The following is a 17,719-nucleotide window of genomic DNA, read 5'->3' on the forward strand; positions in this document are numbered from 1 at the left end:
ACAAATGAAAGTTGAGTAAATTCGATTCAGCATTGATCAGGAACTGAAGCAAAGAAATTGTCAAAAAGACAAGATTTATTGCATATGACTAACGTGTTTCTACAACGTAAGCTTGTTGCGCTTTTAGGTTAAGACTTGTAAAGACAAGTAAACAATAGATGTGAAAATTGAAGGTGACTAGGAAAAACAAAAATAAAGTTAATTTGTATTGAGTGCCAAAAGAACATTATATTTAGTAATGTGAGGGAAAACTGCTAGCGAATAGTTTAATAGTTATGAACAGGTGAAAAGTACCACAGCTTGTGAGTTAAAGAAAAAACAGATTTTAAGGTCTTCCGAATTTATGTCAAACCTGGAATTCTTCATAAATCATCATCATCATCATCGTTTAACGTCCGTTTTCCATGCTAGCACGGGTTGGACGGTTCGACCGGTGTCTGGGAAGCCAGGAGGCTGCACCAGGCTCCAGTCTGATCTGGCAATGTTTCTACAGCTGAATGCCCTTCCTAACGCCAACCACTCCGTGAGTGTAGTGGGTGCTTTTTACGTGCCACCGGCACAAGTGCCAGGGGAGGCTGGCAATGGTTACGATCGGTTGGTGCTTTTTACGTGCCGCCGGCACAGAAGCCAGTCAAGGCGGCGCTGGCATCGGCCACGTTTGGATGGTGCTTTTTACGTGCCACTGGCACAGGTATATAAAAAGAATTCTATTGATGGTTTTTGTTGATTTTTTATGCTTCAATGTCCTGCTCCGGAGCAATGTGAAATAAAGTTTTTTGTTAAAGCACGCTACGTGCTGCCCAGTCCGAGAACTGAGATGCCGATCTTACGATTGTGAGTGTGGCATCCTAATCACTTGGCCATGCACCTCCACACTCTTAGATATTGAAAAAGGGGAAAATGGGATGGTCATGACCTGAACACCTTTGATCATATATCTGCTCAGTAAGGGCTGACCTGGAGCTGAATAGCGTCACTATGTAGACCAGTGGTTCTCAAAGCGGGTTCACATGACACTTTTGGGGGTCCGTATAAGATCTTGTTAAAAATTATGTGCAACAAATTGGTTATACTCTTACGAGACACAGAATATTTTAACAACCTCTGTTATACAGTTCCTAATAATAATATTTAATAATAAAATCGTCCAACCCATGTCAGCATGGAGAACAAACGGTAAAGGATGAGAATGAAAAATGCCATAGCATTTTTTAAAACAATGAATGGCTATTGGAGTCCAATAGAATAAAATGGAAATCAAAGGGGTTCATAGGCAGAAAATAGTTGAGAACCACTGAGAGACTGAGGTCTAGGAGAGAGAGAGAGAGAGAGCAGATGCTCTGAATAAAATGCACCCAACAATGTTCGCAAGTGGTTGGGTACATCTAGTTTGAAAAATCATGCTCCTTGAAAAGCATCACACTCCTAATATCAAAGATTGGGGTTTTCTGTTTCTGTATGTAAAGGATCACAATACCTATTTCTTTACTACCCACAAGGGGCTAAACACAGAGAGGACAAACGGATTAAGTTGATTATATAAATATAGATTTTTAGTTGAAACTGACCACTTTTTAAAATTCGGGACAGTCATTTTTTATTTTTGCCAAATAAGCAGACGCACCATATATTCGTTCTTCATTCATTTATTATTGTTCTTATTTTATTTTATGCCCATTGTCTGGGAATCTTTCATCTCACACCTGTGACCTCTTCAGCAACCCTTTCCATCCATGTGTATCCTCCTCTGCTTAGTCCATTCTGTCCCTCTACAAATTTCATTTTGACAATTTTTAGCATTTTGCTGTGTGGTAAGAAGTTTGCTTCTTAACCACATGGTTTCAAATTCAATCCTACTGCATGGCACCTTGGGCAAGTGTCTCCTGCAATAGCTCCACACTGCCCAAAGCCTTGTGAGTGGATTTGGTAAACAGCAACTAAAAGGGGCCTGTCAGGTATATATATATGTATTTGTTACGGTCTCCTTGTCTTGACATTGTGTGTGAGAGTTGTAGACAAATGTCACCACCATGCAAGCAGAATTTGAACTCAGAACGTAACAACAGACAAAATACCGCTAAGCATTTCACCTGGCGTGCTAATGTTTCTCCCAGCTCGCCACCTTAGAAAGAAAATTCTTTTCTACTCTAGGCACAAGGCTTAAAATTTTTGGAGAGGGGACCAGTTGATTAGATTGATCACAGTACGCAACTGGTACTTAATTTATCAACCTTGACAGGATGAAAAGCAAAGTCAACCTCTGTGGAATTTGAACTCAGAACATAGACAGACAAAATATCACTAAGCATTTCACCCGGCGTGCTAACATTTCTTATTTCTTTATTGCCCACAAGGGGCTACACACAGAGGGGACAAACAAGGACAGACAAAATGATTAAGTCAATTACATCGACCTCAGACTGGTACTTAATTTATTGACTCCGAAAGGATGAAAGGCAAATTTGACCTCGACGGAATTTGAACTCAGAATGTTAAGACAGACGAAATACTGCTAAGCATTTCGTCTGGCATGCTAACATTTCTGCCAGTTTGCCGCCTTTATCACAAATAATGAGTAGCTAAGAATTAACCATTTTTTCTACGATGTTTAACCCATTCATGCCGAAATTTTTCTAGTGAATGAAATTGCCTGAAAATTCACAGATACTATTATTTTGACCTAAATAACAACTGGAAAGAAATTTCATTGAAACCCATTTGATACAGACTGCATACGTGTTAAGAACATACTCTTTTACTCGTTTCAGTCATTTGACTGCGGCCATGCTGGAGCACTGCCTTTACTCAAGCAACTCGACCCCGGGACTTATTCTTTTGTAAGCCCAGTACTTATTCTATCGGTCTCTTTTGCCGAACCGCTAAGTGACGGGGACATAAACACACCAGCATCGGTTGTCAAGCAATGCTAGGGGACAAACACAGACACACAAACACACACACGCATATATATAAATATATATATATACATATATACGACGGGCTTCTTTCAGTTTCCGTCTACCAAATCCACTCACAAAGCTTTGGTCGGCCTGAGGCTATAGTAGAAGACACTTAACCAAGGTGCCACGCAGTGGGACTGAACCCGGAACCATGTACGGTTGGTAGACAAGCTACTTACCATGCAGCCACTCCTGCGCCTATGTTTCGTTCTTTGATACAAATCATGCACAAATCACAATTCGTATCAAGTATTTGTTTTATACCCTTATAAATTAAGGGTCAGTTTAAACGGACGATTGGCATGAATGGGTTAAATATTTTGAATGGGATTGAACTATAAAAAATCCATTTATATTTTAATAAATTTTTTGTAAGTTAAAATTTATGATTCTCTTACAGGTCAGCGTGTCAAGATAAGTGATGTCCCATTTGCATCGGTGATAGCAGCCGTTATGGGTGTCATTAGTATTTCGGTGTTTGCTGGTACCATGTACGAAGCTCTGAAAATTTTTACAGTATACATATTTGAAGATTTATTTCATTACAGACTGTCTTGGTAACTAAAACTTTTTGTCCTTTTCTTTGTATTTCATTTTAATTTTTATTTATTTTATTTTTATCAGTAGCGTCTTTTATCTTTTACTTGTTTCAGTCATTAGACTGCGGCCATGCTGGGGCACCACTTTGAAGAACCTTTAGAATTTTCAGTCAAATGAATTGACCCTACTACTTATTTCTTTTTAAAGCCTGGTACTTATTCTATCAGTCTCTTTTGCTGAACTGCTAAGTTATGGGGATGTAAATGCACCAACACCAGTTGCAAGCAGTGGTGAGGAACAAACACAGACACCACACACGCACACACACATATATATATATACATATACATATACATACACACACACATACATACAATAGGCTTCTTTCAGTTTCCACCTACCTAATCCTCTCACAAGGCTTTGGTTGACCCTAGCCTATTGTAGAAAACATTTGCCCTAGGTGCCACACAGTGGGACTGAACCTGGAACCATGTGGTTGGGAAGCAAGCTTCTTATCACACAGCCATGCCTTGAAGTTCTTTAACCTCATGATAACGAGCTTTTTTTTTATCAAGCAACTAGGTTGCATTGACGGTAATCATCTTGGCTGAGATCAGCAATTAGCGCACGACAATGGTTCGGTGTATATTTACATCAACCACTTTAACCAGTTCGCGGTGGTGATTCAGTCGGTTGCCTGCTTGCAGCAACAGAGATCATGCCAATTGAGGTCAGTGTGAGATAATATTCGGGCATACATTTATCTCAACTGCTTTTGTGTAAGTACTGTTTACCTAAACTATATCTCTGTGTAAGATATTCCTGCATAAGATTACTCGATAGCACAAGTCAGATCAACTTCCTGTATTTGTAATCGTGTGAATTCAAATATTGACTCTAGTGTGGTAGAGTTCAAAACAGAGTACCACACACAATGGCATATCATATTGTGAGCAATGGTACCTAGTTTCCCTTTTGCTTTTCATACTGTATGTCTTTTTAAAGCATTTGTCTTCTTGGCGGTGGTGGTGGAGAAACAGTTACTCTCTTTTACTCTTTTACTTGTTTCAGTCATTTGACTGCGGCCATGCTGGAGCACCGCCTTTAATCGAGCAACTCGACCCCGAGACTTATTCTTTTGTAAGCCTAGTACTTATTCCATCGGTCTCTTTTGCCGAACCGTTAAGTTATGGGGACGTAAACACACCAACATCAGTTGTCAAGTGAAGTTCGGGGGACAAACACAGACACACAAACACACACACATATATATATATATATACATATATACAACAGGCTTCTTTCAGTTTCCGTCTACCAAATCCACTCACAAGGCATTGGTCGTCCTGGGGCTATAGCAGAAGACACTTGCCCAAGATGCCGCGCAGTGGCACTGAACCCGGAACCATGTGGTTGGTTAGCAAGCTACTTACCACACAGCCACTCCTGTGCCTATACTGTACGTCTTTTTAAAGCATTTGTCTTCTTGGCGGTGGTGGGGAAACAGTTGTGGAAAATGTTCATTTCCCCTCACCATGCGGTGAGGAGGGAGTCCAGCGTGGGGACGTCCACACGTTGTGTACTTTGGCAGGTCTGATGCATCTATCATTTTTAAGGAACAATAGATTCTTAAATGTCAATCCATCCCCCACACCGCCAAGCATCTGCCAAATCAAATGTGAGCTCACGACACACATGTCAACTATATACAAGAAAATTTTTTTGTACAATTTCACATGTTTTCTCACCAATTTGTATGTCATAGCCAGGTAACCTGAGCTATCGACCCCACCCATCCCTTCCTTGTATGAAACAACTACACTCGGTTTCAGTATGGCATTACTGTCCGTATCTTCTTTCCTAGTGTCCTTAACTCTTGCAGAATGCATTGTGCATAACATGCAGATGTTTTTCTTGTCATACCACACTAGAATGAGAATGCCACTATCGGTGCATCGGTACGCTGTTTACTCCTTTCGAAGTTTTATCTTGTGAAGATTGGACGGCATGTTTTTCCTGTGCTTCCTCATAGTCCTACAGGTATTAATCCTCGCCTGCAGGAAGAGGTCTCAACTGGAAAACCAGTTGTCCATATTGTAGCATTTGTCAAACAAGTTTTCATTCAGCGACAATATGACATCAGTTGACGCTAGAGTAGACATGAGAAGATCCAATCTGGCCCGACAAATGTAGATTTTGTAATTTCACGTGTACCCACAGGCTCTGCCAGTTGACTGGCATACTTTATAAACCTTGATTCCAAAGCCGGCACGTTTGGTCAGGTTGTATTGTTTGAAGTGGAGCCTTCCCTTGAATTTCCAGAAACTCTCGTCCATACAAGTGTCCTGAATGGGGATACACATCATTCTGAAATTGTCAGCCACTTCATCAACGATAGGATGTATTTTGTGCAGCCTTTCATCCTGGTTCTCACCTGAGTTGAAATGTAGATTTTGAAGAAGCGTCAAAAATCGATCACGTAGCATTGTTTCTGGAAAGAGAGGTGTCGACGTGGCTGGATCCTGATTACAATATGATGCCAAGGTTGGTTTCTTCACGATGTCCATCCATATCAGCAAGGCAAACAGAACTTTGATCTCGTTCCCTGTGGTTGGGAAACCAATCACCACCATGCCCGGGTCTGTCATGCTGGGGGTGGTTTTCAGCTTAGTCATTCATTTCTTAGTCATTCATCTGAACTGGAAGAAACAACTGGTGAGGTGGTGCAGTTTGGTGTAGCTTGGCACGACAACCATAAATTTGATGAAACAGGACGCAACGATGAAGTTGACGGAGTTAGAGTGCTAGGACATGGCAGCTGTAAATTCGATGAAACAGGACATGATGATGAAGTTGACAGAATCGGAGTGGCAGGACAGCCTATTGGGTTGTAAATATTTACATGAAACATCTAATCGGCCTCTCTGTTGGCAAGTAGACTGGTACTAAGTCAGGTGGTGTATAATTATGGCGACTGATTTAATGCATGTACATTGTGTGTGTAAATTTATGTCAACCATTTTAAAAGGGTTAAATTGCACATTGGATAGCCATAATTCACAATGTAAATGCGAAGTGGTTGTTGTTTAACCACAGATCAGCTCTGATCAAGCAGACGCTATGATCAAAAGCATTCATGGTTATCTCATCTTCACAGATATTGGAGCTTAGACTACATCATCCAATTTGTCCTTCAGTTTTTAAAAGCAGGATTCAAGAGACATTTGTTTGCTATGTTTAGCATGTTGATTGCCCATTAGGGAATCCCTCAGTGAAGTGTTCAATTGCTAGATGTTCACTTCAGTGTTTCCTGAAACTTTTCTATGCTTCACACCTCTAGGAAATGTATGATTGATTTTAACATCCAACCATGTGGTCCTGGGCTCAATGCCACAATGTCTTGGGCAAGTGTCTTCTCCTATAGCCTTGGGCAACTAAATCCTTGTGAGTGGATATGGTAGACAGTCCATTGTATGTGTATATGTATGCTTGTGTGCATGTGTTTGTGTGTATTCTTGTCTTAATGTCACTTGATGGTTGTAAACAAGTTTCACCATCATACTAGTGGTGTTGTTCATTTCCAATCTTCCATGGAAAAACATGTCAGGTCATGAGGGAACATTACCTTGCCTGGGAACAGGTGAATGTTGGTGACAGGAAGGGCATCTGCCCATAGAAATGTTGCCTCAACAATTTCTGTCTGACCTATGCAAGTGTGGAAAAGTGGACATTAAATGATGATGATGATAATGGCTATAACAATGATGGCAGCGATGGTGATAATTATGATATACTTTCACTCTTTGTGGCACCTCCTGAAATGCCATCTTGCTATCTAGGTTAGGAATCCTTGGTTTCGTTGGATTGCAGTGCTGAGTTCAAATTTGGTATATAGATCGGTATTTCATTTGTTCAAAGTGAGAGACCTCTCTCAACTCTTTAAAACCTTGAAAAACTTGAATATTCTCCAGCATGCCACAAGATATAAACACCTCCAACATATAAAACAAACAGCTGTTTTTTTCCCCCCATATTTGTTTTTTGTAACTTCAAATTGCTAAGTTAAAGGGAAAGTGCAAGATATTGATAAATTGAAATATTTTAAGGTCTCTTATTGAACAATTGATTAAATTATATTATTGATATTTTATAAGCAATTGAAAACTTCTAAGGAGAAAATAATACATTTGAATGAAAATTTGAATGTTAAATACTTTAACAGATTATTTTTCCATTTGATCTTTCAACCAAACATTAACAAAATGTTTTAAATTTTTCTTTTCAGGTTGGAAACCATTCAAGATACATTTTTAATTATTGCCATTACAATGGCACTTTATGTAGTTTTCCTTCTCGTATTTGGTGTATTGGTGACTGGTGCCACACGTCGTCATGTATACGCTGGAATGTCATGCATAATGGGGGGACAGACGTCAGCGATTTTTGTAAGTGTTTAACTATTATTCTATTTTTGTTGCCTTTGAGTTTAGAATTACTGGTTTCAATTCAACTTCATCGTACTTCCTTTAAAAAGTCTAAACCAAAGCTGAAAAGTTTGCAAATTGCATTAAAGTTAGCAAAACTGAATAAGTTTTTGTGCAACAAGGCTAGCAAAAAAAAAAAAAAAAAAAAAGGAGAATTCTAAAATCTTTTCAAATCTTAATTCTACTTTGATTGTGTTGTAAAACATGTGACTTACAACTCTGACTTTGAATCATTAATCCCAGGTTCAATCAAAGAGCAATCAATTACTTTGAATTCTTTTTGATCTTGGTTTGTTGATGTGGGATGACGTCAGCAGCTGGGTGCGTTGACCGGAAGCTGGGGCAACCGGAAGGGGCAGCCGTCAGGCTTGCGCAGGCAGCGGTCAATTCAGCCTTTTCCAACGTGGGTCGTCGCGGTGTCAAGACGTGTGAAGACGTCGCTATGGTTTGGGTGAGCAGCTGCTATCTTTAGTGTTTGGGTTGGGGCTGTGTCGAAGGATTAGTTACCACTGAAGGGTTTCCATCACGAGGAAGAGAAGGTAGGTGCCTTTATATTTGAATCGCGCGGGCACCAACAAATCTTTGACTCTTCTTGATAAACACAGCTCATTGAGGCTCCTCACAAACAACTCCTTTATGAAATTCTATTGAGCACTTTTATCTCTAACCTTTGTAAATTTTTCTTACCATCATCATTTTACACCTGATTTCCATGCTGATGTGTTTTGGACAGGTCATTACAGCCTCAGTCAATGTTTATCCAGAATTACTTCCTCCTAGATGAAGCGGAGGACTGTGCCTTGCTCATATGTTACTCTTTTGACTTGGCTTCTGTAGTTGGATGCTCTTTCTAACACTAATGCCTTTACAGAGTATACTGGGTACATTTTATCTGGTACCAGCACCAGAGAGGTTGGCATATCTTTGACAAGAATTGAAGTTCCTCTCAGACCTTCCATAATCTCACCTAATTATGAATTTCAAAATCCTCCAGCACGACAATTTTCATTTACATATATAAATGATATTAATGAATCTCACTGTGTGTGTCAAATTACTAAGAATTCTTTTTGTAATATTTCAGTTAATGGTTCTAACATATATTTGCCATATAATATGGATCCTTATTATATCGGCGTGTATTGTACCAATTCTTTTATACGTTATGTTCATTGAACTTTGTAATCAACATGTATTCAACAAAAAAGCAGAAGATATCAAATTTTGTATGGATCTCAGTAATTTTGGTGTGTATGAATATTATTTATATATTTTCTTTTATCTTTTATCTGATAAAGTATATTCCATGTGAGATTTGGTAACAGCTAAGAAAATGGGAAAACTAAGAAAGATTCCACATTAGTAGAGATTAAATAATTAGCTGATTAATTGGCAGTTAATGATAAGCCAGAAATAGACTAATGAAGAATTTTTGTTAAGTAGATCCCATTAACCTTTTTGTTACCAACCTGGCTGAAACCGGCTTTGGATCTAATTACAAATGTCTTGTTTTCATAAGTTTTGAATTAAAATCTTCCACCAAACCTTTGTCACGATTTATGTTCCTAAACACTAGCTTAATGATAACTAAGTTATTTTACTAAATTCTTTGTTATATTTAAATTAATTGAAAGAAACACAGAGCATCTCAAAATAAATACAGTAACGGAAGGGTTAAAGTCTTGGCTCAGATAAAACCTTCATGGAGTCTTGACAGAGCTAGAACTTTTTAAGCTGACTGATGTAGAACTTACTATAGTCTTGCTGAAGGCAGTGTTCTGAAGTTTTGGCTGAAGAGAGCATCAGGAAAGATTAATCTAAACAGAGCCTGATTGAGGAAGAGCTTATGGGGTCTTGACAAAGATACAGCTTACTGGTCCCTTGATCAAAATAAAACATTCCTGAAAGCTTAATAAAGATTGGAATTGTTAAAGTCTTGATTCACATAGAGCTTACTGATGTCTTGACCATGTGGGAAGGCAACTAAAAAGAAGTAAGCAAACGATTATATAGTAAACTCAACTATTTTTGAATGACAACCAATTATAACACAGATGAAGATAATGTTGGCAACTGTCAATATCATCATCATCATCATTTAACATCCGCTTTCCATGTTAGCATGGGTTGGACGATTTGACTGAGGTCTGGCGAACCAGATGGCTGCACTAGGCTCCAATCTGATCTAGCAGAGTTTCTACAGCTGGATGCCCTTCCTAGCGCCAACCACTCCGAGAGTGTAGTGGGTGCTTTTTACGTGCCACCAGCATAGAAGCCAGTCAAGGTGGCGCTAGCATCGGCCATGTTCGAATGGTGCTTTTCACGTGCCACCTGCACAGGAGCCAGTCCAGCAGCACTGGCAACGACCTCGATTGAATGTTTTTTCACACGTGCCACCAGCACAAGTGCCAGTAAGGCAACGCAGGTAACGATCACGCTCGAATGGTGCTTTTTACATGCCACCGGCACAGATTTTATGTGCCATGGGCACGGAATATAAACAATCTTTATTTTAGATATATGCATAAATTGACATATTTAAAGAGTATAGAAATGGATAGTTATAATATTTATGGTTTCTCTTTTTGGTCTGATATAAATGCAGCTGTTGTAACTCAGAATTGCTAATGTATGTGGACTTAAATTAACAATGACTTAGTATTGTATCATAATACCATTTTTTTTTATAAGAGAAGTCATAGCATCCAGTACTAAATGTACCTTGTCTTCAGAAAAATTATTTTGCATGTTTTATGAAATTTTAAAAATCTGTTTAGAAAAGGAAAAAAATTTTAATGTTTCTTGATTATTATAGTAACTTTAGAGTTTTAATTTTTGTTCCAACTGAAAATTCATAATTTTATTTTGGAAAAAATAGTTAAGAAAAAAAAAGCTTCTAAATTCTAAGCATTTTGAATTGTCTTAGTTGAAGAATTCTTTTGAAAATAACTTTTGTAATGTTACATTGAAATTTAAGTACAAGTCCAGCATTTTATTAACCCTTTAGCATTGAAATTATTCTGTTAAATGTAATGCTTATTTATTCACATTGCTTTGAATTAATCTTGTAGTAATATCTCGAAGTTTCAAGAAGTTGATAATATAAATTGTACAATAGTTGTGAGAAGCTGGATCTGGCTGGTTTGAACATGAGACAGCTAGAATATTTAGGCCTGATATGGTTGGCTTAAATACTAAAAGCTTGAATGCAAATTTGTCTGCTGCAACTCTGAAATGTTATTCTTTAAATGAATGGTTTCAGAGGAATGCTATGAGGAAATTTTTAGATTGCTTGTTAGAGATCAAGTGAAAATTAGCTGTAATAATAAAATAGATGCTAAAATACAAATTCAGTACAGTGGTGAGCTGGCAGAAACATTAGCACACTGGGCGAAATGCTTAGAGGTATTTCGTCTGTCTTTATGTTCTGAGTTCAAATTCCACCAAGGTCGACTTTGCCTTTCATCCTTTTGGTGTCAATAGATTAAGTACCAGTTGCGTACTAGGGTTGATCTAATCAACTGGTCCCCTCCCCCCAAATTTTGGGCCTTGTACTTAGAGTAGAAAAGAATCATTAGGCAGAATCATTAGCAGAATCATTAGGCAGAATCATTAGCAGTATTTTGTCCCTCTTTATGTTCTGGGTTCAAATTCTGCCAAGTTCAATTTTGTCTTTCATCTTTCTGGGGTCAATAAAAGAAGTACCAGTTGTATACTGGGGTTGATGTAATCAACTTACCCTTTCCTCTGAAATTACAGGGTTGTTATCTTAAAAGTAAACCTACAGAAAAAGTTACGAGGGACATTTGCTAACATGAAAAGCAAATAATGATAGTTTGATTTGTATGCTACCAAAATTTGGTTAAAATAGATGCAGGAATAGATTAAAATTTGTCTTTATAAAGTATTTTGTAAACAGACAGAAAAAAGAAAAAAACTATTTGAAGTAGAGCTGAAATTAACTCTTTAATGCTATCATAAAATTATCAGATAAAGCAGTCCCGAATTTAGAAATATTTGGAAATAAATTCCTTAATTATATTTAGAGTTTTATTCTTTGAATTTTATCACTCTCATCATTTTATGATCAATAGCAGAGGCGGGTGAAGCAAGAGTGGATGATGGCTGACAAATAGAAGTGGTTTTGAGGAGAGAGGGAGTGATGGAGGGCAGCATAGATAAAATGAAGCAGAGTGTATTGCAGTGGTTCATACGACCCCCGGGGGGGGGGGGTTCATATAAGATTTTGGGGGGTCCACATAAGCAAAATAGTAAATTGGGTCCACAGTATCACTTTAAGGGTCCATGAAAAAAATTTTTTACTTCAGATGTATTTATTGCAAGGAACTGCTAGGTTTCTTTCTAGAACAATTTATAAAGTTCAGTTTACGCAAGTGAATGTGTGATGAACAAAATAGGAATTTCGAAAGAAGTATCTATAAAACTAGTTTTTAAACATTGAATGGCTATGGTGGGGGTCTACCAGGATAAAATAGCAACTGAAGGGGTCGATTACCCCCCAAAATTGTTGAGAACCACTGGGATATAAAATAGTTCGATGCAGTCACCCTAGAGATGAGTGGGTGGGTAGAAGGATGATGTTGATCCAACGCAGTCTCTTATACGCAGGTCTAATGGAGTGGAACAGGGGAAGATAGCAGAGTGATGTTGATGGAAGTAAGGGTGGGTTGGTGGACCATTAGTGAGCATCACAGGTAGTGAGATGAGAGATGGGGATGGGGTATGAGTGATAGGGTTAGGATCATTATAAACATTAAATTGAATGAAAATACCAAAGAAAATGTTTAGGATGTATTTGAATGATATGCTCTTTATACTCTCATACAGGTATATTTAGTAACAGCTCCCAGAAAATTGTTGGAGGTTTGACTACAACCCCTCTTTGCTCACCAACCAATTTGCGACGGATGTGTACTCGTGTAATTATTTCATTTATTTGTTACCATTTTGATTTTTGCTTCTGCTATTAAATGCTAAAGTGTTTTGACTTTTTGCCAGCCTCGGGCCATTGCCAGCCTCACCTGCCCCTGTGCCGGTGGTACGTAAAAAGCACCATCCGTCCATGGCCGTTTGCCAGCTCCGTCTGGCACCTGTGCGGGTGGCACGTAAAAAGCACCCACTACACTCACGGAGTGGTTGGCGTTAGGAAGGGCATCCAGCCGTAGAAACACTGCCAGATCAGACTGGGCCTGATGCAGCCTTCTGGCTTCACAGACCCCAGTTGAACCGTCCAACCCATGCTAGCATGGAAAGCGGACGCTAAATGATGATGATGATGATAATGTATACTGTTTACATGGGTGGACAGCTGGGTGGATAAATATGTCTGTTTGTCTGTCTGAAATATTACTCGGCAGGTATTATAAATAATTGCTCTAGCAGAATAGTCACTGAGCAGGACAGAATGCTTAGCAGTATTTATTTTGTCTCTTCACATTCTGAGTTCAAATTCTGCTGTGATCGGCCTTTCATCCTTTCATGGTTGATGAAATAAGTTGCACCAGCTGAGCCCTGTGCATTGATATAATCGACCAGCCTCCTCCCCACAAAATATCAGGCCTTGTGCTTAGAGTGGAAAGGATTATTAATGGCTGGTCTTTCTATGTGAAGGCAAGTGGCCCAGTGGTTGGAGTGCTGCACTTACAATCACAAGATCATAGTTTCAATTCCTGGACCAGGTAGTGCAATGTGTTTTTGAGCAAAACACTTCATTTCAAATTGCACTGGATCCACTTAACAATTACAGGTAAGTTCACTGCCATCAATTCACCAAAGGAGAATTCACCACCTTAATTCACCGTGAAGAAAGTTCACCACAAGAAAAGCTTACTGAGAAAATATATCCATAGTAACTCACCAGTAATAGTTAAATATATATATATATATATATATATATATATATGTAACAACATATATACATATATGTAACATATATGAAGATATCTTTAAATGTAAATTTGAAAATACATAAGCTGGAATGAAGAGAAAGTCGAATTCCTGAAAGTTGGGATTAGAATCGTTAATAAATGTTCTTTTCAATTAACAGTTGATAAAAATTAATGGTAATTCAAAATTTTAAACTTGTGTTTGTTATGTTTTGCAGACTGAAGAATCTGGTCAACTCTTTATTGTTGCTTATATTGGTGCATTTTGTGCCTCACTTGCAATGGTAAGTCAAACTGTTGTTTCATTATAAAGACATTTTAACAATTTAATGAAGTGTTTCCTTACTGCTTTTTCTCCTATACTCTACTTGGATTTTTAAGAAAATATACACCATACTTTGAATGGCCAAAGTTAATACATAGCATATATATATATATATACTTTATTTAACCCTTTAGCATTCAGATTACTCTTTTAAATGTAAAGCCTGTTTAATTACATTGTTTAAAATTAATTGTACAGCATCTTGTAACTCTGAGATTTTGATGATGTCCCTGTTTATTTTTAGAATGACTTTGTAGGGTAGGTGTGAGAGGTCAGAGCTGGCTGGTTAGAGCATAAAACAGGAAAACAATTTTGGCCTGGTATGGCCGGTTTAAACACTAAAGGGTTAAAGCAGCAGAAAATTCAACAAAACCTGTTACTCTGAGTTTCACGTTGCCGTTCATCGGACAGTTTTTGCTGGAATGAACGGCAACGTGAAACTCAGAGTAACAGGTTTTGTTGAATTTTCTGCTGCTTTAAATAAAGCATATTACTCTACCACTGGTATTTGAGTACTCTTTTTTCCACCTTATTTCACATTTATGTGTTTACTCCGGTATATATATATATATACTTGTCCAACCCATGCTAGCATGGAAAACGGACGTTAAATGATGATGATGATATAAAAACGCTATATTTTCTTCTTAACTGTCAACTCTGAAGAGTATTGGGTTACATAACTGGGCTGTTATCTAAGCCCTAATGTGAAACTAATTGGTAAGATCATCAAGGCAGGAAGCTGGCTGAAACGTTAGCATGCTGGGTGAAATGCTTAGTGGTATTTCATCTGTCTTTGTGTTCTGAGTTCAAATTCCGCTGCGGTCGACTTTTCCTTTCATCCTTTCGGTATCAATAAATTAAGGCCCAATGCTTGATAGGTGCATTTTACATGCCACCGGCACGGGTGCTAGTTATTGGGAAAAAAAGCAAAGCTCATCCTTCATGGCCATATTCAAAGAAGCAGAAGTTTGGAAAATATTATGATGGAAGGAAGAGCAGAAGGTAGTTGATGAAGTGGCAAGCAAAGAATGGAACGGATGGACAATATTAAGAGCTGGCTGGACAAGAGTGGCAAGACAGATGGAGAACTGATGCTTAATCGAGAAGGCTTTCGTTGTAGTATCACCAATGTGCTTCAGGCATATGATACATAATGATGATGTCTATTCTGTATCTTCCATTGTTTTATAAAGCTCTTCCGTTATGAATTTTTCAGCTGTAGTGTATTTCTCCTTAAATTTATTTCTTCCATTTGCTGCTTTTGTTTTTCTTCACAACTTATTCAATATTTTTCTCCTGAAACCCACATCAAACACTATAGATTGTCTCTCATTCTGCAGTTGGGCTTCCATCTAATACATCAATCTTCTACTTTTCAATTTCTACAATTACCTGCAAGCTACAGGTGATGTGTTTCCTGCGTGGGTTCCGACATTCTTATTTTCATAAAAACGAATTCAGTCTCTCTAATTTGGTGTCTTCTGATTTTCTGTGACTAAATCATCATCATCATCGTCTAACGTCCGTTTTCCGCGCTAGCACGGGTTGGACGGTTCAACCGGGGTCTGGGAAGCCAGGGGTTGCACCAGGCTCCAGTCTGATCTGGCAGAGTTTCTACAGCTGGATGCCCTTCCTAATGCCAACCACTCCGCGAGTGTATTGGGTGCTTTTTACGTGCCACCTGCACAGGTGCCAGGGGGGTCCGGCATCGGCCACGATCGGTTGGAGGTTTTAACGTGCCACCGGCACGGAAGCCAGCCAAGGCAGCGCTGGCAACGGCCACGTTTGGATGGTGCTTTTTATGTGCCACCGGCACAGAAGCCAGTCGAGGCAGTGCTGGCATCAGCCACGTTCAGATGGTGCTTTTTATGTGCCACCGGCACAGAAGCCAGTCAAGGCGGCGCTGGCATCGGCCACGTTCGGCTGGTGCTTTTTATGTGCCACCGGCACAACTACTATTTCCATTGATATTTGTTTCGATGTTAGTCACTAAATAAATGTTATTTATTCTTAAGCTAATTGTTATTTCATTTTTGTTTCAGGCCCATTTTATGACTATCTTGGCAGCTAATTATACTCGCATGAAACTGTCCAAAGAACTCACAGATTACAGAAATGCTGTGGAAATGACTTCATGATTTTAACATCAACATCATTCTATGTTTTATCATCATTGATCCTTTCTAAATGTTGTGCAGCTCAAAACGTTTTTACCTGCTCAGAAAACTTTGGAAGTTTTCTTATATTTAAACACTTTCCATTGTAATTCCATTATAATTCCATTATCGTACACTGGTATCTTTTATATTGTACAGTTTTGTCCAAAAGTGTGAAACCAAAATGGATTTTGTATAGACAAGTAGAATCATTTATCTAATACAAGCAGACAAAGATCTTTCATGGATTAAGACTGCATTGTGAATCCTAATCAAAAGTTGCAAGAAAATAGATATATTTTTCTATTTTGCTAACATCGTAGCAAATCGTAATTAACTGATCATAATTGCTTGAAGTGTTTTGTAAAATATTGTAAAATTAAATGTGAAATCATCTTTGCTGTATTAAACTATAGTCTAGTATGTTTGTGTGTAGAACAGTCACAACATTCCAAACGTTATAAGCCATATTCCTTAATGAGTTACACTTGAGATTTATAGAGGGGGGAGTAGTAACTCATCGATTTAGAAGACTTTTCTGGTGTTAGGAAACCTAGTTTTTGTGATGTAAATATAGTGATACTGTCTGAATGATTTCACCATGAGATAGTAATTGTGACATCTTGCAGCCTAGAAGTTTTAGTGAATTTAAAAGATTTTAGCCCTGGCTGGCTCATGCAAAGGGACATTACGATGTAAAGCTGTTTCTTTAATGCGTCGATTAAAGAAAATTAGTTTGAATGTCCCGATTAAAGGTTTATATTCATGGAGGCCATGTATGTCTTGTGTAACGTGCTGAGGTTATATATGGATGATGAAAAAGTTTAAGGAGGTTGGTTATTGTCTGGTTGTAATGCATGTTGTTAGAACTGACTGAAAATAAGATATCAATATGTGAGACACAACTGAACCTTGGGGTACATCAGAGTTGGAAGATTGTGGTTGGGAAGAATCTCATCAGTGTACACTTCAATGGAGATGTGTGTGTTTGCATGCATGCATGTGGTGTGTGTATGCGTGCATGTAATGTGTGTGTGTGTGTGTGTGTGTGTAATTGTCCATTTTTGCTCATTCTTTTCTTTATGTGTATTAAATGTAGTATAACTAATCTGTAGCTAATATTCCTTTGTTAAATATATGTACACCTCAACAAGGCTACTGTTAGTTTCATGCTGAGAGAAAATTTCTCAGCAATTGATGAGAAATTTTCTTTTGGCATGAAACCAATAGTGTCCTTGTTAACCCACATATATAAAATATTTATCCACCAATGTGGTGTTGAGCACTCATCCTCACTGTTCAATATTAGCATGTGTGTATATGTATATATATATATATGTGTGTG

The 17,719-nt window shown here is 38.2% G+C and overlaps 1 protein-coding gene across 1 annotated transcript in view; it reads left to right on the plus strand.

Moving 5' to 3' along the window:
• The window catches only part of LOC115218512 (neuronal membrane glycoprotein M6-a), a 19,300-nt gene extending 1,581 nt beyond the window's left edge, over positions 1-17,719 (plus strand). The window contains exons 2-7 of the mRNA XM_029788372.2: positions 3,361-3,517; positions 7,786-7,945; positions 9,069-9,231; positions 12,833-12,924; positions 14,109-14,174; positions 16,261-17,719. Coding sequence (XP_029644232.1) covers positions 3,361-3,517; positions 7,786-7,945; positions 9,069-9,231; positions 12,833-12,924; positions 14,109-14,174; positions 16,261-16,356 — 734 coding nt within the window. The 3' untranslated portion in view covers positions 16,357-17,719. The remainder of the gene's footprint in view (positions 1-3,360; positions 3,518-7,785; positions 7,946-9,068; positions 9,232-12,832; positions 12,925-14,108; positions 14,175-16,260) is intronic.

This window comes from Octopus sinensis, linkage group LG13 (genome assembly GCF_006345805.1).
Source record: "Octopus sinensis linkage group LG13, ASM634580v1, whole genome shotgun sequence".
Lineage (NCBI taxonomy): Eukaryota > Metazoa > Mollusca > Cephalopoda > Octopoda > Octopodidae > Octopus > Octopus sinensis.